The 24,883-nt window shown below is 48.8% G+C and overlaps 1 protein-coding gene across 2 annotated transcripts; it reads right to left on the bottom strand.

Moving 5' to 3' along the window:
• Positions 1-664: 664 nt before the first annotated feature.
• CMBL (carboxymethylenebutenolidase homolog) lies at positions 665-24,559 on the bottom strand. Of its 2 annotated transcripts, none has more exons than XM_006061944.4 (6): positions 24,417-24,559; positions 12,498-12,731; positions 9,082-9,189; positions 5,346-5,488; positions 2,247-2,338; positions 665-1,414 (listed from the first exon to the last, which is right to left on the bottom strand). In XM_006061944.4, the coding sequence occupies exons 2-6, from the start codon at positions 12,710-12,712 to the stop codon at positions 1,235-1,237; spliced, it is 738 nt and encodes a 245-aa protein (XP_006062006.1). In that variant the 5' UTR covers positions 12,713-12,731; positions 24,417-24,559; the 3' UTR covers positions 665-1,234. The 2 variants fall into 2 exon arrangements, with proteins under 2 accessions (XP_006062006.1, XP_006062007.1); XM_006061945.4 differs by lacking the exon at positions 24,417-24,559 and adding an exon at positions 20,557-20,824.
• Positions 24,560-24,883: the final 324 nt, after the last annotated feature.

Raw genomic sequence — 24,883 nt, 5'->3', positions numbered from 1 at the left:
TCAGGACCCAAGCAAGCCCCCTTCCCCCAGCTGGTGAGGAGCACCCCTGCAGGGCCCAGGCCCCCAGGGGGACACAAGCAGCCTTCAGTGTCTGCAGACCCCAGGGGCAGTGGGAGGGAAAGTTGAGGACGAGGCCGGGTGGAGAGTCACCGGGTTGCAGCCGAGAAGGACAGCTGCAATTCTCACGGCATCAGCAGGGTGCAGCCACGGGATGTGGGAAAAGCCAGATGCAAAAACTCAGAAGCTGTGGCCACCCACAGCTACTGAGGCTTGACTCGGGGGGCGGCTCTTGAGGAGCCAGGGCTTGGCTTTGATTTTTTTTAAAAAATGGGAATCATTTTTTAAAGCCCTTTATTAAATGTGTTATCATATTGCTTCTGTTTCATGTTCTGATTTGGGGGCCACAAGGCATGTGGGAATCTCAGCTCCCCAACCAGGGATTGAATCCACACCCCTCTGGGTGGAGAGATGAATTCTTAACCGCTGGACCACCAGGGAAGTCCCTTAGCTTTGATTTCATTTTAATGAATTTCAGTGTTAACACTGAAGCTTCACCCCTGACACCGCCAGCCTCTTGGTTGAACACAGAAGCGGTTTTTGATGCAGCTCCAACCCCGGGGGCCCAAAAACGGCCGTGTTTGAAAAACCACAAGACAGCCAGATGGCAACTCTCATCCACCATTTATTAGATTTTAGAAAAAGCCACAGGTTCAAAAACCCAAAAAATCAAGTTTATAAGCTTTATATAATTAGTTCAATGGAACACTACTTTAATCTCAATATGTATATGATCATGACACATTCATTCCTGTAAAGTCAGAGATAAAAGTACAGTGAAGGTGGGCTTTTGCTCTACCTGAGTTTACATTTCATGCTTTTCATGGTTTCGCCAATTTAGTTGTTCTGGAGAATGTGCTCAATTCAAGGCCAGGAAGGCCAAACCTAGTCACGTGTCCCTTGGGGACCTCTAGGTTTTTTGCTAATAGTTAGGATTATTCTATCGCCCAAATTCTTCAGGTATTGACCTGTTGTTAAAAATCTTATTTTGGGCACATGTTAAAAATGAAAGTATTTCATACATTAACTTTTCCTTCTGAATTTGTGTTTCAAATGACACAATGAATTTCAGGATTCCTTGATTTATTTTCTGTAAAGTGAAAGTAAAATGATCTAAGCATGTCAAAGCACATTTCCGAATGAGAGCTATTTGGAGAAAGTTTGCCCTCGGCCGTGGCTACACGTACTTGTTCAGCCACTCGAGTAAGTTCCTCCTCGCCTCATCAATGTACGGCTTGTCTTCAGGAGAACAGTCTTCTCTCTTGCGATGCACAAAACCATGCGTTTGCCCGGAAAACGTTTTAATTTGATATTCCACTTTGCAGTGCTCTTTCAGCTTCTGAGTCAGCAAAGAGACCTGGTTGGCAAAAGATGTCATGAAGACAGGATATTAACCCTCCAGCAATATGTTCCAGTCTCCACTCCTTCCCTGAATGCTCATCACAGAGCTTTAACGTCCATGCTTTAAGCGCCAGAGCTAGAATGAAGCTTTCACTTTTAATTTTATAACTGACACCATCCTAACCTCTGGCAAAAAGAATTCAGAGCAGTATGTTGATAAAAATGATACATCCACTATTGTGAAGTTATATTAATATATTCACATATTACTCAAAATATCAATCTATTTGACCACATAATATTCAGTGGATTCAATCTGTACTTCAGTAGATTCAAATATAAGTTGTTTGAAATGTATATTCAACATTAATATAATGCATTGGTTGTAATATGATGTATTGTATTTGGATGGCATCACCAATTCAATAGATATAACTTGGGCAAAGTCCAGGAGATGGTGATGGACAGGGAGGCCTGGCGTGCTGCTGTCCATGGGGTCCCAAAGAGTCGGACACGACTTGGTGACTGAACAACAAGGGTTGTGAATAACCACAGTAATTTCCAAACAACTGCTTTGAACCACAGTTCCCTTCTGCCTTTTCCTTATCAACATACTGGATTTAACAAAGCCATGTCTTCAAGGGCAGAGAACTTATGGTAATTGGTCGGTTACACACGGGGGACAGGGAGGCAGGGCCATGCCAGCAGCTCTCTAGGGTTACAATCCGTCCCAAAGAAAACCCACTTTTAAAATTTCAATGTTGAAAACTATCTGGAGCAACACACAAGTCCTTTGGGATGTCTTCCCCGAATGTCAAGTCATCCTCTTAAACAAGATGCCAGCTTACCTGCTCGAGAGGAACCACAGCATCGTTTTCAGCAAAAATGAACAGTGTGGGATTCTTCAGAACGTACACGTCTTCAGCGTCTTTGATGATGCCTGGAGAAGGGGCAGACACGAGGGTGTGATTCCCGTTCACGAGCCACAGAAAATGACGTGAGTTTGATTTTCCAAAGGAACACATGTGCTTTGGGGGTTTTATCTCTCTTATTTTTTAGCAGCTCCACAGAAGTGGCCTAGCCCATACAACTGGGCTCAAAGAGAAGGCTGTTGAGTCAGCTCTCCCTTCTCTCCACCTCACTCACCAGGAATTAGGTCATTAAATGATGACTGTAGACCTTGCCAGCTGCCTGGCTGGTAAAGATGCGGCGGAGCAGCCTGAAAAATGCTCCTTCCTGGAGTGTGCCTTCATTTACTAAGAACTGATAACTTTCTAACCTGGACCATCTGACCAGGGCTGTTCTGGAAGTTTCTCGCAGTCTACTCAAGCCCGGAGGTTCTGACTTCAGTGTTTGATGGGGTATTTGTGCTCAAATGAGACCAAGCGTATGAAGTCCCCGGGGACTTAGGGGACTTAGGGCACAGGGCCCTAGCGAGTCACTTATAATAATTAGCTTTTATCCTTCTAAAGGTGCCTTCAGAAATTTAGAGATCATTTAGTCAAAATCCTCACTGATTCAGACAACTGTGGGTGTGCTCAGTCCTATAGGAAAATCTGTAAAAGTTTTGCCATCCATTGATATTTTGAAATAAGAGAAGTTCTAAGTGAAAGTCGCTCAGTCATGTCTGACTTTGCAACCCCATGAACTATACAGTCCATGGAATTCTCCAGGCCAGAATACTGGAGTTGGTAGCCTTTCCCTTCTTCAGGGGCTCTTCCTGACCCAGGGATTGAACCGGGGTCTCCCATAATGCAGGTGGATTCTTTATCAGCTGAGCTGTCAGGGAAGCTCAAGAGGAGCTTTAAGGAAAGATTATTCTGGCACCTATTAAACATGATATGGATGATTTTATTTAATGAGAATTTGCCGTGGGGGAGGGAGAACAGACTCAACCACACCGTAAGGACAAAAGGGATTTACTGACAATAAAGCAGGGTGAGGACTGGTGGATGGAAAGTCACAAGGGACCAAGCGGAAAGGGAATTCTGGTCAGATAGCATTTGACAAAGCCTTCGCTGGAGACAGGGCTTCGTCTGGTGGCACAGACGGTAAAGAATCCGCCTGCAGTGCCGGAGACCTGGGTTCGATCCCTGGGTCAGGAAGATCCCCTGGAGAAGGGAAAGGCTACCCACTCCAGTATTCTGGCCTGGAGAATCCCATGGACAGAGGTACAGTCCATGGAGAGTCCTTGGGGTCACAAAGAGTCGAACAGGACTGAGCAACTAACACTTTCTCCCTGCTGGAGGCAGGCCAGGGTGACAAGACATCGAGGGTGGGACATGAGGAGTCTGATCACGTATCAAGGGTGGAGGATTCTTGCTAAACTGACCCAGTGGGCCAAGGACAGAGCCCAAGGTCGGGACTTAGGCAGACAGAGGACTCACAGAGGAGCCTGACTCGAGGGTGGTCATGGGGAATCCTGGTTAGGAGGGAGGAGATAAAATGTCCCCATTTTCTGTAACAAAGTTAGGTAACCCGGAGAGCCTCCCTTTAGCTGAAATTCTTCTCTAGAAGGTCAGGAGCCATGGGAAAGAAGGCCATGCTTTCTGCACTATCCTGTTAAGGCCAGGCTGGGTGGCTGGACCCCCGTTTGAGACTCCAGGGCTCTAAGACCAGCTCGGCTCCGCAGTTGGCACTTCGCAGAAGCGGCCACGAGGGGGCGTCGGCGAGCAGTCAACGCCGTCAACGGCGAGCAGTCAACGGTGGCCAGCCCCATTGCGTACAGCAACTAGCTACTTACTAACACCTTTGTGTAAGTTAACAGGTAAAGGGCTTTTTAAATGCTAAAAGTAAGTGAAAATACCACAGTGAGGAACCATTAAGCGAAATAAGAATCTCTAGCATAACTGTGGAATATACGACTATGAAAAAAAGCCAAAATCAAACGTTTCACATCCTAACTTAATAGTGTTTCTGTACACAGATGCTGAAGCTGAAACTTCAATACTTTGGCCACCTGATGCGAAGAGCTGACTCATGTGAAAAGACCCTGATGCTGGGAAAGATTGAGGGCAGGAGGAGAAGGGGACGACAGAGGATGAGATGGTTGGATGGCATCACCGACTCGATGCACATGGGTTTGGGTGGACTCTGGGAGTTGGTGATGGACAGGGAGGCCTGGAGTGCTGCAGTTCATGGGATCACAAAGAGTCGACTGAGAGACTGAACTGACTGACACAGATAACAACGTTCTTATGTCACTGCTGTGATACTTTTGGTCTATCTGGATGAAATGTTTATGTTGCTATTTACATTTTAGAGTGGGTTTTCCCTTTCTTCATGTATGTGTGTTCAGCTGCTCAGTCGTGTCCAACTCTTTGCGACCCCATGGACTAAACAGTCCACCAGACTCCTCTGTCCATGGGGACTCTCCAGGCAAGAATACTGGCGTAGGCTGCCATTTCCTCCTCCAGGGGATCTTCCCAAGCCAGGGATCAAACTGCATCTCTCGCGTCTCCTGCATTCGCAGGAGGATTCTTTACCACTAGCGCCACCTGGGAAACCTGTGTGTGTGTGTTTGTGTGTGTGTGTGTGTGTGTGTGTGTGTGTGTGCAGGAGGGCACACATGTGTGAGTAGTTGAGAATTCATATCTTAGAAAAAAAATATTTTCAAAGCTGTGACTAACGCTATTGTTTGATATTAACCGTTATCGTGGAAAGAAACATTATCCCCTCCATCCTAAGTGAAAAAAATTGAGCCCTTGGGTTAGGGGGCTTCCCCAAAGTCATGCTGTCGGGCCCTTGTTTCCTCTGGTCAGCTAGAACACACATCCGCCTCTAGCTTCAGATTTTTAAAACCGTTTCCTGAAGATCAGCACAACATCTCTACACAACCGGGTTTTGTGTTACATTCGGGACCCTCAGCTGGGGAAGAGGCTTGCGGCCATTGTCACTCAACACATCCTCCGGTTTTCACTGTGTAAAAACACACAAGGCTGATTTACCATAGATGGACACCCCTGCCCTGAGTTCTGGGTATTTCAACATCAGGTGATGAACGGCAATTCCACCCCAGCAGAATCCCACAACGCCGATTCTCTTGGCGTGACACTGTTGCTTCAGATACTTCAAGACTGCATCGAACTCTCTAAGAAACAGAAAGGAAAGTCATTCAAGGGGAATAACCGGGTGGTTCAGTGGTTACAACTCAGCACCTCCACTGCCAGGGCCCAGGTTCAATCGCTGGTCAGGGAACTAAGATCCAGCAAGTTGCACGGCACGACCCCCCACCCCCCACCCCCGCCAAAAAAAAAAAAAGGTGGAGGCCCCCTGAAAGCGAGCCGGGCAGCAAATGCCAATGGTTACAGGGCTTTGTCAGCAGCTGTTCCGGGAGGCTCTGAGATCCCTACCTTCAGAGCCGTGCCCTCCTGCCCAGCTGATGAGTAACCAGTGCCCTATCCCCCGGGAAGTCTCCCTGCCAAGCCCAGCCTCTTCCAACCACCCGACAGGGCGGCACAAACAGGACGAGCCTGAGCAACAGCCTCCCACAGCCTCGGAACCAAAGCCAACGACGCAGCTCAATCCAAGTCCTGCCCCGGAAAGCACCCTCCAGCTCCTCTCTCTCCTCCCCAGGAGGGCCCAGCCGCAACAGGAGGCAGCTCCCCAGCCCTGTCTGACCGGGCACCTTTGTGCTCCCTGACCAACACTTTAATTCTGCCTCACCTCTTTCCTCTGGTGCCCAGGAGCCCAGCGGTGTCGGGAAAGCCACAAGGACAAGGCAAGCCCGAGGGGACCCGGGACAGCGGCCCTCCTCTAGCAAATGGCTCATTTGCAAATTGGTCGTTTGGAACTCATACAGCTTTTTTTTTTAGACGCAAGATGCCAAAATGGAGGTAGGGCTGCAAGCCATGCCCAGAAAGTTCTGCTTGTTCTGATAAGAAAGAAATGCTGTCTGTTTGCAATTAAGGATAAAGAACGGGAGAGAGAAAACAATTCTCTTGCACTTGTTTTCTCCTTTAATCATGAGATATCTTGGAACATATTTAAACGTTTGTATCATACCATTCTGGGTGCAAGTAGTTTTCACAATGTTAGAAGAGCAGTAACTGAGTAATTCTGCAAAATGAAATGGAATAAGCCATTGTTTGTGTCCTTTTGGTTTTTCTCAAACGCAAGAATAAGTGCCTTAATTGGAGGGGACAAGAAGGAAGAGGGCATTTCTGTAAAAATTCTTCAACCGACTCGAGTGACCCTTTCTTTGCTCTTGTTGCTGCGAATATTCCCCACTTTCCCGGGAACACCAGGATTTAGCTTTAGGAGAATCTCTCTTGGTCCATATACCTTGGGGGCCTTGGTTCCAGGAGTGTAATATGTGACTCAGGCCTGGCCAGTCAGAGCATAAGCGATCTCTGGCCACAATAATTGGTTCAAGGATGGACTTGTGACCCAGTCATAACCATCAGGACAAAATGGGAATTTTGCTGGGTTGCCAGAAAAAAAGTCAACAGGAGGCTGGGGCTGTTGCAGCCATCTTGTCATCCAGAGGCAAACGCCGCCCGAGAATGGAGCCAGCATCAGACAAGGGTGTGGAGGTCGAATCCCGAGGATACCTTCCAAGCTACGGATCAGCCTCTGCTCAGAGCCAGAAACTCCCTCTTTTCGGTTCTGTCAGCCAATAAATCCCATGACTGCTTAAGCAGTAAGTTCAAGATGGCTTTTCTTTCAAACAAAAGACCTGACCAGGCACAAGGACTTCAGTCTACTTTCCAAATTAGTGCTTGCATTTTATGTCTCATTTTGATTGAAAAGGTGTGGTTCTCCTTATCCCCTGAGAAGGGTTTCCTCTGGGCTGCTCTGATGCCTGCCAGAAAGGACCACCCAGATCTGAGCTCACAAACACGAGGCAGCCCCATGGGCTCTTCCTCAAAACGTCCTAACTAGTTTCTCCAGCCCACCCCACACGCAAAGCTGTTTCACAGTCATGTCCCAGGCTCTTGGGTTTTCTTTTTCTTGTGTTTCGACTTCTAATTTACTCTTAACTCTGCTTATTTTGTTTTTCTTCGGCTTGCAGCTTGAACCCCTGGGAGGGAGGCCTGGAAATGGATAAATGTGTGGGAGCTTGGGTCCCCAGTGATCTCAGGGTCCACCCTGGGGAAGGGAGAAAGCAGGATGGGGACAGAAAGTGGGGAGTGGCACAGTCTCTACAAAAGCCTCAACTGGCTCCTCGGGGAGCTTGGAGCTGGGGTGACCTCTGAGGGTCCCCCAGCTTGGGGTGAAGGAGCCGGGCCTCTGTACCCCTGCAGTGAGATTCCCCAGGATGGGACGCAAGACAAGGTTCTTCACACCCTAGAGGCAATTCCAAAGGGAGCCGCTGGCCCTGGTCTCCCCCGCAGTGAGACTCTGAGGTTGTTACTACTTACTGATATGCTCCAGCAAGAGGGAAGCTCCCAGGGCAGCCTGCAGCATTTCCCCAGACTGATGGACTGTGTAGGGGCCCGAGGGAGACCCTGGCCTAAGCCATAGAGCGGCACAGCTGCTCCACACAGGCACCCAGAGTGGGGGTGACCAGAACAGAACCCCGGGGAGCATGGGGAGTGAGGCGGGGTCGAGGAGCTGCAGCGGACAGCAGATAGATAGGCTGGGGAGGTATCTTCTGACTCTGAGCAAAGGCTGATCCAGAGCTCAGAAGGTATCCCCGAGATGCCCATCTCCACACATTTGTCTGATGCCAGCTCCATTCTCGGGCCCCTGGGGGCTGGGGGCAGGGGTCAGCGTGGGGTCCCCCGGGTCGGGGGATGGAGGGGCCTGCAGCCCGGGGTCAGCTCTAGAGGAGCAGAGAGTCCGGGGACCAGGCAGCCACAGGCAGGGAGCCTTGTTATTGCACTTGCCCCAGCCTGGGCTTGGGGGCAACTTATCAAACACGAGGCTCACGTGTGTAGCGGGACAAAGTCCAGTGATGGGAGACGAGGCCTAGGGATGGTGGAGTAGTTTGCCTGGGACTCAGGTCTCTAACTCAGGAGGAGCTTGGTCCTGGAGAACATCCTGCCTCTTCCCCCGGCTCCATTCTTCACCCTCCAGACAGAGAAGGGATCCGAGTGGCAGCTGAGCACTCTGGTCCTTGCTTCTGGACTGGCTGGAGCCAATTCAATGAAAGGCTGCAATCTGGGAGATTTCCCGCCCCCCACTTTTCTTCCCACTGTTCCCTGGACCCTGGCAAGACAGCAGCCCTGGTCTGGCGAGTCTGGTCTAAAGACCCGCAGTTTCCCCAGGGAGGTGGGGAGGATCGCTGGGGGAGGACAACAGCACTCAAGGCTTCGTTTCCCATCCGCTGAGCAGAAACGGCCTGAGGTTTCCTCAAGTCTCTCTTCTTCTCTGCCTGTTGTTTCAAGCGGTTCTGCAGCCCGAGGGGGAGGAAGGCGTGTTGATATATGGCCCCCAAGAGCCCAAGGGAGAGGGCACCCCAGGGACTTCAAGAAAGCTCCCTCAGCATCCTCACCATGAAGAATTTCCCAGAAGGCAAAGCAAGTGAGCTTGCCGGCGGCAGGGTGCCTGTGGGGTTCTACCCCTCCACTGCATAGACCTTGTCTTCCTGCCTCAGGAAGGACTCGGTGAGCAGTGGCCTCTAAGGTCCTACATGATGGAGAAGCCAGACCCTCCCCTCCCTCCAGCCTCTTGCTTCCTGGGTCCCTGGGGGCTCCACCAAGACTGCCATGCCGGCTGGTGACACACTCGTAAACTTACTTATCAATCTTTCTGGCATTTCTTGTCTTCAACCACTCCGGGAAGGTGGACCAGTCCCCCGAGGGGTGCCATGGCTCCTGCCCGACAAAGAAGTCTGGAACAATAGTTCTGTAAAATAGGAGAGCCGCCCGTCTTAGTGTCGGAGCTGCTGGGACTCGGTCTCTGTTTACCTTCCTTACGAAACCTGGCGTGCTGGCGGTCCTGGACCACGGGAAAAGAAAAAGCAGTGGCCACCGGGCAGACTGTGATCATGGCAAACAGGCCAGCTGGCCCCAGGCCACAGCATCTCGGATTTCACGACCCAAGGTGCACAGGCCGCCAGCAGCCTGATCAGAGCCCAACCCCCCCGAAACGCCTGCCTCAGCACAATGCCCATGAGGTGTGACACCGGGGACAAAGGTTCTGGGTGGCACCTACCCCTGGGGAGCCGCACCTCTCGGCAGGCCTTTTGAGTTAGCCTCAGGCCAACGGGCACACCTCTGAGTGGGCCAGTCACCATGACCAAGCAATTTCTCAGCCTCCTCTCAAGAGGCCAACGGGGCACAATCTCCCGCCTGGAGGGTCTGGTCTTGGGCAGGCTCTAAAAGGGCTGAGGAGTGGACAAGATGGCTTGTGGGGTCCACGTCAGCCTTCCATGGTCATTTCAGGCATGTCAACCTTCCACGAGCATCAGCCCAGAGACTGGGCAACGTGGCTCCAGCCAGAGACCCAGTTCCTAAAGTAAAGGTCACGGCCATGGACAGAGGAACACAGCTCCTCCTCCTGCGGGGGTAGGGGGTGGGGTGGGAGGAAGAACACTGAAATCGGGTCAGAAGAATCTAAGTTCAGGTCCCAGTACTGCCCCGTTCTGCCCTGAAACCTTATGTTGTTGTGAAGTCATGTCCAACTTTTTCCCTTTTGGCAACCCCATGGACTGTAGCCCGCCAGGCTCCTCTGTCCATGGAACTCCCCAGGCAAGAATACTGGAGTGGGTTGCCATTTCCTCCTCCACGGGATCTTCCCAACCCAGGGATCAAACCCTCATCTCCTACATCGGCAGGTGGACTCTACCACTGAGCCACCAAGGAAGCCCCCCTGGAACCTTAAGAAGTCACTTAATCACTTTCAGCTTTTTTCTTGATCCGACAGAGATGCCGTCAAGCACCACCCAACCTCAGAAAACTATTCTGAAGGGAAAACAGACAAGTATGAAGGGCTTTGTAAGCCACAGGTGTCTTTACCCAATTTTTATGTTCCATCTCCAGCTAATGGACCCACCTGAACCAGTCCATCCTAAAGGAAATCAGTCCTGAATACTCATTGGAAGGACTGATGCTGAAGCTGAAACTCCAATGCTTTGGCCACCTGATGCGAAGAACTGACTCAGTAGAAAAGACCCTGATGCTGGGAAAGATTGAGGGCAGGAGGAGAAGGGGATGACAGAGCATCAGGTGGTTGGATGGCACCACCGACTCGATGGACATGAGTTTGAGCGAGCTCCGGGAGTTGCTGATGGACAGATAAGCCTGGCATGCTGCTGTCCATGGGGTCACAGATTCAGACACGACTGAGCGACTGACCTGAACGGAACTGAGACAATAGAAGCCTCCATAATATCCAGCCTCCTGGTCACAGCAGGTGACCTAGGGCCCCCAAGTCCTCTGCCTTCATGCCCCAGTTTTCTGACCAGCAAAATGAGAACTGCAACAGCCCCGCCTCGGCAGAGTTGTTGGGAGGATGAAAGGCAATTGCCCAGGACCTCACCCTAGCCCACGGTCTGGCTGAGCCAGAAGGCAACCAGGATTGGCTGTTGTTTTTATACTGGGGTAGCCCCTGGAGAGTTAAGCTGCTTCATCTTCAAGAGGCTTCCCTGGTGACTCAGCTGGTAAGGAATCTGCCTGCAATGTGGGAGATCTGGGTTCCATCCCTGGGTTGGGAAGATCCCCTGGAGGAGGGCATGGCAACCCACTCCAGTATTCTTGCCTGGACAGAGGAGCACAGCAGGTTATAGTTCATGGGATCGCAAAGAGTCAGACATGACCGAGCGACTAAGCACACATCTTCAAAAAGAAACCTGAGGGCACGAAAACGGGAAAAGTCAAATGAAGACCCTCTCTCCAGTCAACAGTAAATCCACATCACGCGTCAGTGGGCATGCACCCTTTAAATGGGTTCTCCTTGTAGGAAAACCAGGCAGGGGCTCCCTTTGCTTTGCAGCTTCTCTTCTTGAGAAAACAAAGGGAATCAGAGCACACCACACTCAGGGCTTGCTGGGCATTACACTTAGCGAAGCTGGACAGAAGGAAGGGTCCCTCCCCTCTCTCCTGCAAGCTTTATTGAAAAGAAAGTGAAAGTCACTCAGTCGTGTCCAACTCTTTGCAACCCCATGGACTATACAGTCCATGGAATTCTCCAGGCCAGAATACTCGTGTGGGTAGCCTTTCCCTTCTCCAGGGGATCTTCCCAACCCAGGGATCGAACCCAGGTCTCCTGCATTGCGGGCGGATTCTTTACCAGCTGAGCCACCAGGGAAGCCCAAGAACACTCTAGTGGGAAGCCTATCCCTTCTCCAGTGGATCTTGCCGACCCAGGAACCAAACCGGGGTCTCCTGCACTGCAGGCAGATTCTTTGCCAGTTGAGCTCTCAGGGAAGCTTTACTGAAGCTACTCCTAACACCAGGGCGGTGAGGAGCACACAGATGACAGCATTCACCAAAGGTGGTCATGGCCACGCAATGTGACCAAGAGATGACCTTCGGGAGGTGAGGGAGGTCTCACTCTGACATGATAGTTTGCGTTTAGACCAGGATAACCATGGGCGCCCTGTGTGTGAAAGCTGACCCCAGGTAGAGATGCTTCAGGAGCCAAGTAATGGGTCTGTTTCGGAGTTGCTGACTTCTGTCCCAGCTGTCCTGCACTAGCGTCTATGTGGGGCCCCACATGGGGAAATAACTCTCTCAGCATCCGGCAGGTCTACACGGCCAGCCAACCAAAGAGGATCTGAAGGCCAGAGATTGAGTTGGGAGCAGTTGGCTTCCATTGGATATTGGCTATCATATGACATTCTCCATTTTAAGGGCTTCCCTGGTGGCTCAGACGGTAAAGCATCTGCCTGCAATGCAGGAGACCCGGGTTCGATCCCTGGGTCGGAAAGATCCCCTTGGAGAAGGAAATGGCAACCCACTCCAGTACTCTTGCCTGGAAAATTCCTTGGAGAGAAGACCCTGGTAGGCTACAGTCCATGGGGTCACAAAGAGTTGGACATGACTGAGTGACTTCACTTCCTTTTTTCTTTTCAGTGAGATAAGAAAATAGATAATGTATGTCAGAACACAGTCAGGGGTTTTTGGTTTTGTTTCCTTTGAAGGAAACAAAATACAGAAATTTACATGAATTTAAGCCAAAAAAAAAAAAAAAAAACACAATTTCATACGTACGTGTATCCATTTCCTGCAATCATGTCAGCCATATATCTGGTGTTGGGCAACTGCCAGCCAAATATATCCTGAATGACAACCACAGCTTTGCCAGCGTCCACGGGGGATTTGGTGAGATAAGCCTTGATGTGCTCCACTTGAACTTCATGCCCCAGCCCTCCATACTCTATTCTATGGCCAATGTCACACGGACAAGGATAAGCTTCGTTAGCCATTGGAGGTACTCAGGTTGGGCTACAGGGAGAGAACAGGCATTATACTCTGAGTGGTGCAAAGCCAAAGCTTATGAACAATGAGTAAACGGAATCAAGAGTACAGGGGAAATTAATTTTAACTATGTTGTTGTTTAGTTGCTCAGTTGTGTCCGACTCTTTGCCACCCCATGGACTACAGCCTGCCAGGCTCCTCTGTTCATGGCATTCTCCAGGCAAGAATACTGGAGTGGGTTGCCATTTCCTTCTCCAGGGAACCTTCCTGACCCAGGGATCAAACCCACATCTCCTGCACTGGCAGGCAGATTCTTTACCACGGAGCCACCAGTGAAGTGTATTCAGGCACGAAGTCAATGATCACTTCTAGTTCTGAGTAATAAGATCAAGGCTGATCAGAATCCACTCCCATTACAAACACTAGAAGCACAAGAGTATGTGCATGCATGCTCAGTCATGTACAACTCTGCAACCCAACTCCATGAACTGCAGCACACCAGGCTCCTCTGTCCATAGGAAAGATTTCCCAGGCAAGAATACTGGGGTAGGTACCCAGCCCCTACTCCAAAGGATCTTCCTGATCCAGAGACTGAACCCGCATCTCCAGCATTGGCAGACAGATTCCTTACTGCTGAGCCACTAGGGAAGCCCCTATGACATTCCAGGAAGGTAAAGTAATAGAGAAAGAAATTAAATCACTATTGCCAGAGGCTGGGAGTGGAAGAAGACTGACTGACTGCGAAGGGACCGGGAACTTATTGGGGTGATGGACATGTTCTATATCTTGGTTTTGGTGGTGGCTACCTAGTTCAATACTTCAGCATCAATCAAACTGTACACTTTAAAGGAGTGAATATATCATACTTCAATAAACTTTCCTTTTTAAAAAATGGCAGATTAACAGGAGAGAGAGCATACATGTTATTAATGTTTTTAATGAGTACACAGGGGCTTTGCAGAAAAGAAGTGAAAGCCCAAGAAGGAGACACATGGCTTATATACCATTTTAACAAAGGGTGATAAATTGTGGAGATGTGACCAGGAAAGACATGGGGAATTGATAAAAAGAAAAGGATCTTTGAGCCCAGTGCGTTAATTCAGACTCGTCTCAGTGACAGCTTTTCATCTCTGGTGAAAAGAGTTGCTCCTCTCATTGGGCAGGGGTGGGGGAGGGGTAGTTATGGCCTAATTTTAGGCAGAAAAGCAGAAAGTGGGGGTGAAAAACAACTCTTTTTTCATCTGCTGTTTCTCAGTTGCCTTCAGCTCAAAATAATCAATATGCCCAAATGCCATATTTAAGGATGGCATTCTCTGATCCTCTTCAAGTATATGTAATTGACAAGAGGAAAGAACAGAAATAAGCTAAGAATCCAATTCATGAAGTGAGAGAAGGGACTTCCCTGGTAGTCCAGTGGTTAGGACTCCAAGCTTCCACTGCAGGGGGCCTGGGTTCAATGCCTGGTCAGGGAACTAAGATACCTTAAAGCTCAGCTTAAAAAAAAAAAAAAGTGAGGGGAAAAAAAAACAGAATAAACCCCAAAGAAGAAAATAATGAGATGAAAATAAACAATGAAGAAAACAGAAAATGATTAAAATCTGAGTTTTTTTGAAGTTATAAAACAGGTATATCTCCAGGAAACCAGATCAGTAAAAAGGACAGAATGACAAAGACACATAACAACAACATAACAGCACAAGGAATGAAAAATGTACATATTTTTCCTATTAAAACTCAGATAGTATGAACACCTTCATGCTATTAAATTTGGACACAGAAAAAAAACTGACAAATATACAGAACACAAGAGAGGGAAACATTCCTAACTTTAGAAATCAATGGAAAAGAAAAAATAAAGGATGAGGCAGCAGGAGATTAAAAGAGATTAAAGAGAAATAAAACCAAATGCACTGTGTGAGTCTTGACTACATCTTGGTTCCAAATTATGAACAGTTACAGGGTTTCCCTGGTGACTCTGGTAAAGAATCCGCCTGCCCATGCAGGAGACGTGGCTTCAATCCCCGATCCAGGATGATCCCACATGGCTCGGTGCAGCTAAGCCCGTGCATCACAACAGAGCCTGCGCTCTAGAGCTGGGGAGCCACAGCCACTGAGCCCGTGCACCTCGACTCCTGAAGCCCGCGATCCCTAGGCCCGTGCTCCACAGCAAGGGAAGCCGCTGCAAGGAGAAGCCTGCACATCGTTACAAAGAGCTGCTGCCACTCCCCACAACTAGAGAAAAGCCTGAGCAGCAACGAAGACCCAGCAGAAATAAATAAAATACATAAAATTATAAACAAGTAAAATATATAAATAAATGAAATAAAATTATTTTTAAATGAAGATCTATAACAGACATTTGGGGAATAATCAAGGAAATGAATATGGATGATAGTTGATATTATGAATTAATATTAAGTTTCTTCAGTGTGATAGTTATGCAGGTGAACATTCTTAATTTTAGAAGATGTATGTTCAAGAAGGGGATGAAGTATCAACATCTGAAGTTTACCCTCAAATCATTCATCAAACAGACATGTACAGACACACATATAGACACATAAAGCAGTTATGGCAAGCTGCAAACACTTACTGAATCTAGGTGATCAGTATACAAGTTGGCTTGCTTTCTGTGTGTGTGTGTGTGTGTGTGTGTGTGTGTGTTTGGCTGTGCTGGGTCTTCACTGCTGCACGGGCTTTTCTCTACGTGCAGTGTGCGGGCTTCTCCTGTGACCACAGGCTCTAGGACATGTGGGCTTCAGGAGTCACCGCACATGGGCTCGGTAGTTGTGGCTTCTGGGCTCCAGAGCACAGACCCAATAGTTGTGGCACACGGCTTAGTTGCTTCGTGGTATGTGGGATGTTTCCGGATCAGGGATCAAACCCGTGTCTCCTGCATCAGCAGGCGGATTCTTTACCACTGAGCCACCCGGGGCGTCCTTTCTTTCAGTTTTTGAAGAACAACAAGGAACAGTGTAACTGGAACAGAAAGATCAGGGAGGGCGGTGGGGAATATTCCACTTCCCAGCATCCTCCAAAAGCTCCCATCTAATATGGAGGAAAAGCCAAATTATTTCTGCAAGAGGGGCAATGGAGAAAAGAGGGAGAACAGTCAGGGGCTGAGTAGATTTTTCAGGTGCAGCCAACTGGTTTTGTTGACAGATGGCATGGGTAGGGTCCTTGACCAAAAAGAGTCAGGGGTGACTAGGTCTTTTGCTTGAGCAACTGGGAAAGGACAGAAGGTCTCAACGGGAAGGGGAGAGTGAGACAGAGCAGGTTTGAGACCAGGACTTCAGTCTGGGGCGTGAGAGTTTGAAATGGCTCTGAGACACCCTGAGCGGACAGTTGGATGACAAGTTCAGGGCCAGGGCTAGGCTGAAGACATGCATTTGAGAGTGATCAGCACACACAGTCGAACCTCATGATCTGCAGATTCTATATTCATGAACTTGCCTACTTGCTACATTTACTCAGAAGGCCAAAATCAATACTTTCAGGGCTTTTGCATCATCTGCAGGTCTGTGTAGAGCTGTGAAAAATCTGAGCCACTGAGACGTGCGTTCCCAGCCAAGGTTGAACAAGGCTGCGCTCTCACTTCCTGTTTCAGCTCTCATGCTGTGAACAAGTGTCCTTCTCGTGGTCTATTTAGAGCCACGTCTTTTGTAATTCTGTGCTTTTTGCTGGTGGTTTCATGGGAAGTGCTGAAGTGCTGTCTACTGTTCTAAGTGCAAGAAGGTGCTGATGTAACCAAGTCTAAAAAAACACTTAATGAGAAAACTGGGGGGACTCCCTTGGTGGTCCAGTGGCTAAGACTCCGAAGTCCCAATGCAGGAAGCCTGGGTTCAACCCCTTGATCAGGAAACTGGATCCCACATGCTGCAACTAAGACCCGGCACAGCCAAGTAAGTAAATAAATACTTGGAAAAGATTGGAGAAAATCAACAGACTGTGTATTTTTGGTGATATTGAGAATCATTTTAATGGTGGGGGTGGGGAGAGGGAAAGAGGAATGGTATTATATCAGCAAAAGTTTCGGTTTAATGAGTCCTAGCTTTTATAGCAACATGCTAACACATATACTGATAAAATGACCAAAAGTCTGGGGCTCTCCCAGTAGGGCCATGACGGTGGCAGAGAGTGTCCAAGTTCTGACAGTGCTGGACGTGAGGGGTTCAGGAGGGTCCGTTGTACTAGTCTCTGGACTTCCATACACACTTTAGATGTTCCACAACAAAAAGCTTTCAAACTCTCATTAAAATTTTAAACACTGTAAGATAAAAGGTTCCATTAAAAAAAGTGAGGAAAAAAGATACAGACTAAATGAAGTTACTCTTTTCAAAGCAGGGGCTGTTGTATCCAGATAAAATACATGAGGAATTGTTAGAAATTAACAAGAAAAAGACAACTCCAATAGAAAATGCTCCAAAGGTATGAATAGGCAATTCATAACAGGATATACCTGAATGGTCCGTAAACGTATGAAAATATACTCAACCTCAATGGTATTTAAGGAAATTATACTAAGAACAACACAAGATACCATTTTACCTCTTGCAGATCAGCAAGAAGTCTTTTAGCACCAAGATATGATGTCCGTGTAGGGAGGAGGAAGGGAGTAAAAACTGCTACACACTTTGGGAAGCAGGTCAGCAAAGGCAACAATGCAACCCAGAAATCCCCCACTGGGTGTACTCCCTGGAGAAATTCATGCATATGTGTGTATGTGCTCACCCGCGCACACCCGCAGAGGATGTGGAAGACTGTTCTTGCCATCAAGATGTAGCAACAATTTCAAGCAACCTATGCAAACAATCTAAGGACCATCAGGAGAAGAATAGGATACACTGTCATTTACTCACGGGTTAAATCATGGGTTAAATCATGTCCTCCTCCAAAGATACTGTTCAAGTCTGAACCCACAGAACCTATGAAAGTGGCCTTATTTGGAAATAAGTTCTTTGCAAAGGTAACCAGGTTACGAAGAGGAACTAAAGAATCTCTTGATGAAGGTGAAAGAGGAGAGTGGAAAAGCTGACTTAAAACTCAACATTCAAAAAATCAAGATCATGGCATCTGGTCCCATCACTTCATGGCAAATAGATAGGGAAAAATGGAAACAGTGAAGGACTTTATTTTCTTGGGCTCCAAAATCACTGCAGATGGTGACTGCAACCATGAAATTAAAAGACGCTTGCTCCCTGGAACAAAAGCTATGACCAACCTAGACAGCATATTAAAAAGCAGAGACATTACTTTGCCAACAAAGGTTCATATAGTCAAAGCTATGGTGTTTCCAATAGTCATGTACAGAGATGAGAGCTGGACCATAAAGAGGGCTGAGTGCCAGAAAAGTGATGCTTTCGAATTGCGGTGCTGGAGAAGACTCCTGAGAGTCCCTTGGACAGCAAGGAAGTCAATTCTAAAGGAAATCAGCCCTGAATATTCATTGGAAGGACTGATACTGAAGCTGAAGCTCCAATACTTTGGCCACCTGATGGGAAGAGTCAACTCATTGGAAAAGACCCTAATGCTGGGAAAGATTGACGGCAGGAGGAGAAAGGAACAACAGGGGATGAGATGGTTGGATGGCATCACCGACTCAACGGACATGATTGAGCCAACTCCAGGAGATAGTGAAGGACAGGGAAGCCTGGCATGCTGCAGTCCATGGGGTCATAAAATGTCAGACATGACTGAGAGACCGAACAACAACATCCTGGAGGAGGGTGGGTGTTAATACAATTAATGACTGGTGTCCTTAGAAGCGGAGAAGCCAATGGCAACCCACTCCGGTACTCTTGCCTGGAAAATCCCATGGACGGAGGAGCCTGCTAGGCTACAATCCATGGGGTCGCGAAGAGTCGGACACGACTGAGCGACTTCACTTTCACTTCTCACTTTCATGCATTGGAGAAGGAGATGGCAGCCCACTCCAGTGTTCTTGCCTGGAGAATCCCAGGGACGGGGGAGCCTGGTGGGTTGCCGTCTATGGGGTCGCACAGAGTCGGACACAACTGAAGCGACTTAGCAGCAGCAGCAGTCCTTAGAAGAGAAATAAATTTGGGTACAGATATAGGCACACACAGAGAAGGCAATGGCACCCCACTCCAATACTCCTGCCTGGAAAATCCCCTGAATGGAGGAGCCTGGTAGGCTGCAGTCCATGGGGTCGCTGAAGGTCGGACACGACTGAGCGACTTCACTTTCACTTTTCACTTTCATGCATTGGAGAAGGAAATGGCAACCCACTCCAGTGTTCTTGCCTGGAGAATCCCAGGGACGGGGAGCCTGGTGGGCTGCCATCTGTGGGTCGCACAGAGTCGGACACGACTGAAGCGACTTAGTAGTAGTAGTATAGGCACACAGGAAGGACAGTCACGGGACAACAGGCGGAGGCTGGAGTGAGGCATCTACACGCCAAGGAACGCCAAAGACCGCAGCCACCACCAGAAGCCAGGAGAGAGACAAGGAAAAACTCTCCTTTACAGGTGTCAGGAACAGCATGGCCCTGCCAACATCTTCATTTCAGATTTCTGGCCTCCGGACAATGAGAGAGTAAGTTTCTGTTGTCTTAAATCACCCAGTTCGTGGTGATTTGTTACAGCAGCTGTAGGAAGCTAATCCATTCTTATAAAGGACACTGCAAGTTCAGTGAACAAACTCCATACATATGTACCAAAATGTTCAATCTCGAAATCTAATGCTTTATAAAAAGACAATGGCTTTTTGATGCTAAACAAATACTAAGACCTCCAAATAATAATACTCCATTAAACACTGTAGGAAAAGTGTAACACATGGGAATAAAACACACCACACATTACACAGTGGTTATTGTCAGGAGGTAAGGGATGGAGACTGTTGGTTTTAACTGTATTTGCTACATCTTATTTCCTTAAAAAGCTTTGATTTGGGGCTTCCCTGGTGGCTCAGGGGTAAACAATCTGCCTGAAAATGCAGGAGACACAGGTTCAATCCTTGATCCAGGAAGATCCCACATGCAGCGGAGCAACTAAGCCCATGCACCAGAACAACTAAACCTGTGCTGTAGAGCCCACGGACTGCAACTTCTGAGCCCATGGACTGCAATACTGAAACCCAAGCACCCTCGAGCCTGCGCTCCGCAGCAAGAAGCCATCTCAGTGACAAGCCCTCCCAGTGCAACTGGAGAGGAGCCCACACTCGCGGCACCTAGAGAAAATCATGTGCAGCAACGAAGATGCAGCACAGCCAAAATCAAATAAATAAATAAATTTTTTTTTTAAGTTTTGGTTTCAAGTACATAGGACAAAATATTCATATCTTAAATCTGTGTCATGTAACTATAGGTGGCTGTTACATGATATCCTGTACTTTCTACCAGATTCTAAATGTTCATAACTAGCAATAAATATATTTTAAGGAAAGAGAAATTAAGAGTTAGTCATTTGACGACCTCCCTGGTGGCTTTGTAGGAAAGAATCTACCTGCCAATGCAGGAGACTCGGGTTTGATCCCTGGGTCGAGAAGATCCCCTGGAGAAAGGAACGGCAGCCCACACCAGTATTCTTGCCTGGGAAATCCCACGGACAGAGCTGGCGAGTTACAGTCCACAGGGTTGCAAAGAGTCGGACTAAAAACAACAACAACAACAAGACTGCCTGCTAAGCAGAGCTCTGGAAACCAGAAAAAATACAAACAGAGTGGGCCATTGGATCGTAGAAAAATCTGACTGTACCTTCACGGCTTTGCTTCCGTAAACGACATTATAGAACGAGGATTAGTAAGAGAAATCAGAGCAATAGTATCAGTGAATTTCATGTGCCACTGCACACGGTTCCTTGAAGAGCAATTCCTCCAGCTAATTTCTTACCTGGGCAGTCCAATGAGGATGCAAGACAGCAGAAAAGTAGCAACCTCGAATCAGAATCTTTTTCCTTGACTTTCCACCGCTATCCACTTTCCAAAAGGAATGTTTACAGCCAAGAGAGCCGCTCTCTGGGCTGATCCCGAAAGGTCTTTCTCCCGCAGAAAGGGCTGGTGGCCAGGGAAGGCTTGGCCATGCCACACACGAAGGCTGGACTCCTGCCAGAGCCTTCACGTGGCACAGCAGCCCAGCCCAGCCTGTGTGCCCCAGCCCAAGGCCACGGCGAGCAGGGCAGACAGTTTCTCTGTGAGCCAGAGCCTTGGGAAACGTGCCCTTGACGCTCGACTGACTGTACTAGACATAAATTTTCTGCACAGACAGTTTAAGATTTGGGCCCTTCCCTCAACCCACCCCCCAAGTACACACTTGTTACAACATAATTTTCAGGAAACAAAGTAAAACTATTATGACTCCCGAAGAGTTATCAAAAAGACTTCATGTTAAGGCTTGTGCATTACTCGTGTAATAAGAGGAAATAAAGCAGATGTAACGGGGCCTAAGGGGAAAAGGAAAGGGCACAGACGTCTACCCAGGAGAGGGGTCTGGAGATGAACTGTACGTGGAAACCAAACCAATTTTTCCACCATAGGGGAGGAAGCCAATTAGTTTATCACCAGACAGGACAGAATTTACAAACCTATCCGCAACCCCCAACATTCACAGAGCTGCAGAACAGCTCCAATACAGTGAACAGGGCTGGAACCATACAGCTCAGAGGGTGTGCTACAGTGACGGGTACTTTTCCACTGAAACACGGAGTTCCTCCAATGACATGACAAGGTCATGGTGAGTGATAAGGTTTCCTCCTGTAAGGGGATCGGACTGTGGGCTGACACCTATGGTGGGGGCCTCATAAAATGTACCAAGAAGGGCTTTTCTGGATCATGGCAGGTGGGCTTAGCCACACGTTCCAGCCATGCCGAGATCAGATCTGCGGTCTTCACTGCGGACGCCTCCAGAAGTCGGAGTCCTCTGTATGACACCAGGGGTGGCCAGGACAGACCCCAGCAGGGGAGGCCCCGAGGGGCACATTTTTTTTGGCAAGGCCACCCAAAATGCAGCAGCGAAGCCCACGATCCGCCCACCACATCCATGCAAGATCCCACACAACTGTGAATGACTGCAAGAGCCACCTTCTACAGACCGGTTTTCTCATCCCTCGACAAAGATGCTCTCCTTGATCCGACTCCAGTCAGGACCCTCTGAACTCTCTTCTCAGCCAGGCTCTGACTTTGGGCTTCATGCAGTGTTAGTAAGACTCTCGGCTAAGTCGGTTCAGCCCCCACTCTCCGTATCTGACTCAGTTCCTCTTCCTCCACCACCCCCCAGGGGATGTCTGCTCACCCTGGATCATCTTCTGTAAGAATCCTGTTAGGTCAGCTTAAGCCGGAATCCCCTTGTTTTCATCCACTGACCCCTACTCTGCTCTCTGGCTAGAAATTCCCACTTTTCCTGACATTTGGAGTTAAAGCCCTTTGCCTCTCTCCTACTGCAAAATCCTGCTGGAGTGGTCCCTACAGCTATCACAGTGGTCCTGAATAACTCTACCTTACCGTTTTTTAACAAGCATCACGAATGATTAATTTTTTTCTCTAACACCCTCCAGTCCTCCTTCACACAGCAAATGTCTCCACCAAATTACAAATCTAGACCCACAGAGGGAGAAGGCAATGGCAATCCACTCCAGTACTCTTGCCTGGAGAATCCCATGGATGGAGGAGCCTGGTAGGCTGCAGTCCATGGGGTCACAAAGAGTCAGACACGACTGAGCAACTTCCCTTTCACTTTTCACTTTCATGCATTGGAAAAGGAAATGGCAACCTGCTCCAGTGTCCTTGCCTGGAGAATCCCAGGGATGGAGGAGCCTGGTGGGCTGCTGTCTATGGGGTCGCACAGAGTCAGACACTGATGCGACTTAGCAGCAGCAGCAGACCCACAGAGATCCCTAGGGCGTGTTCCATCTGCAAAGTCAAGGGGCTGCTGTGTCCTCCCTCCTCCCCTAAGATGCACCTTCCGGAGGCATTCTTTTACTCCTTATGAATGTGTGCTTCTCGACTTCTTCTTTTGAAACAATGATAACACTTGCCTAGTTCCCTCATTAATGAATAAAACAGAATCTTTAGCATATGCTCATGTTTGTATTCAGTTCAGTTCACGATTTTGCCTTTCGCGGAAAAGTACCCTTTAACTGTGTAACTGAACACTCTCCTTTTCTCACTGGAGGGCAGAAGATGAGAGAAAGGGGTGGTAAAGCTAGTTCCTGCTTTCATACTCCCAAGGATTTAAATAACTCGGGAGTCACACTTCCCAAAGCAATGAAGATTCTCTAACAGAGACAGAGAAGCAGATCTCAATGAGAGAAGCCAATTGGCATCAAGGGAAATGTAACTAGCAAAGAAGTCAAGGAATAAAGTGCCAGCAGCCTCAGAGGTTTAGAGATGGAAACCCCTGCAAAGACATGGAAAGCAACACTGAGGAATGTTACAGGACCATGAAGGTGGCTGCCGGGAAAGCCTGGGGGGCTTCCTTTAAGGGTAAACATTGGAATTTGCAGGGCACTCGATCTCCAGTCTCTACCCTTAGAGATGGTCCTGTGAACATCAACTCCTCCAGTTATTTTTGTTTTTCAGTAAACATGGCTTTCCCTGGTGGCTCAAACAGTAAAGAATCAGCCAGGAATGCAGGAGACCTGAGTTCAATCCCTGGGTCTGGAAGATCCCCTGGAGAAGGGAATGGCAACCTACTCCAGTATTCTTGCCTGGAGAATTCCTCAGACAGAGGAGACCAGCGGGCTACACGGATACCACTGCATGACTGATGCACACACACAGTCAGGGCTGCGTTTTCCAGAGGGTACACAGTCTTGAGAACAGTAATTAGAAAACAAGATGGGATGAGGCTAGATTGGCCTGTGAACTTGGCAACCAGACGCCTGCCTTTGGCCTTTTCTTGGACTGTGGCGAGGCCCAGATGGCATTCCCACTGATACCCACAAGGCTCACTTCTGACCACCTTACTTTAAATGGGCTTTGAAAACAACAGGTGGCATTCCCATCAGCAAGAGGCCCTAAATCACAGGGCCCAGTGTCAGCAAGGCCTGGGCCTCACCTCCTGACACACGTGGCCCAGCGGGAACTGTACAGTCTCTGCTGGCAGGACCCAGCCAGCACCCAGGATGCCACGCTCCTAGACCAGACCCAGTCTCTTTTAACATCACACTAAGTTGCTTCGTGTCCAACTCTCTGCGGTCCCATGGACTGTAGCCCGCCAGGCTCCTCTCTGTCCATGGGATTTCCGAGGCAAGAATACTGGAGTAGGTTGTCACTCCCTTCTCCATCACCCGTTAATAAATGCTTCAAAGTGTGGAGAACGGACTGGACCCGGGTATGCTCATTTCCCTCCCGCACACTTTTACATTAGTAGGAAGAACTTTACAACCAAAATGTTCAATTGTAGGAACACAGGCACGAAGAGTATTTAATAGCATACAGGAAAGGATTGTGACATGGTGTTTCATGGGGAAAAAAAAGATTGCAAATTTATGCAGAGTATGAGTTCAACTTTCTTTTCAAAATGTACAGTGAAAATGTAGTACAGGAAAACACTCCAAAGCACGATGGCGGGGTGGTGGTCCTGCAAGGGACAATGTCCTGCTTTGCTGTAAGCAGGTGTTGAGAGTGAATTGGATAGGTTCATTCTCTGTGCACATATGCCAAAGACCTCCTTTGCCTCCTGCGGACGCACGCACGCAAGTCAGAACAGCGCCGACCTGCAGCACAGTCCTCAGGCCAGCAAAACACACTTACCTCCTCCAGCCGCCTGAAGACCGCTGTCCACCCCGCGAGAAGGAGGAGACCGGACAGGAGAGGGCAGCGCCGCAGCCCTGCGGGACCCAGGGGAGCCGGTCGGGGACCAGCCGAGGTGGGAGGCGCCTTCGGCCGAGACGGAAGTGGACGCGGTGACGAAGTGCGGCGGGATCCCGGCGGGCCAGTGGCCGTCCAGGATTCCAGCCTCCAGGAAGGCCGGAGACGGAGGGCGGGGCGGGGAGACCTGGAGGGAGGAGGAGGGAGGGAGGAGGAGGGAGGGAGGAGGAGGGAGGGAGGAGGAGGGAGGGAGGAGGAGGGAGGGAGGAGGAGGGAGGTCGACCAGGAGGATGAAGACCGCGAGCCCCTGGAATTTACATGTATGGTTGGTTCCGGAGGCCTGTGATTCCTTTGTTGTTGTTCAGTGGCTAAGTCGTATCTGACTCTTTGCGACCCCATGGACTGTGCAG

Source organism: Bubalus bubalis, chromosome 19, assembly GCF_019923935.1.
Source record: "Bubalus bubalis isolate 160015118507 breed Murrah chromosome 19, NDDB_SH_1, whole genome shotgun sequence".
Classification (NCBI taxonomy): Eukaryota; Metazoa; Chordata; class Mammalia; order Artiodactyla; family Bovidae; genus Bubalus; species Bubalus bubalis.
The sequence above is the reverse complement of the archived record's forward strand: the minus strand, read 5'-3'. Positions and strand labels throughout refer to the sequence as shown.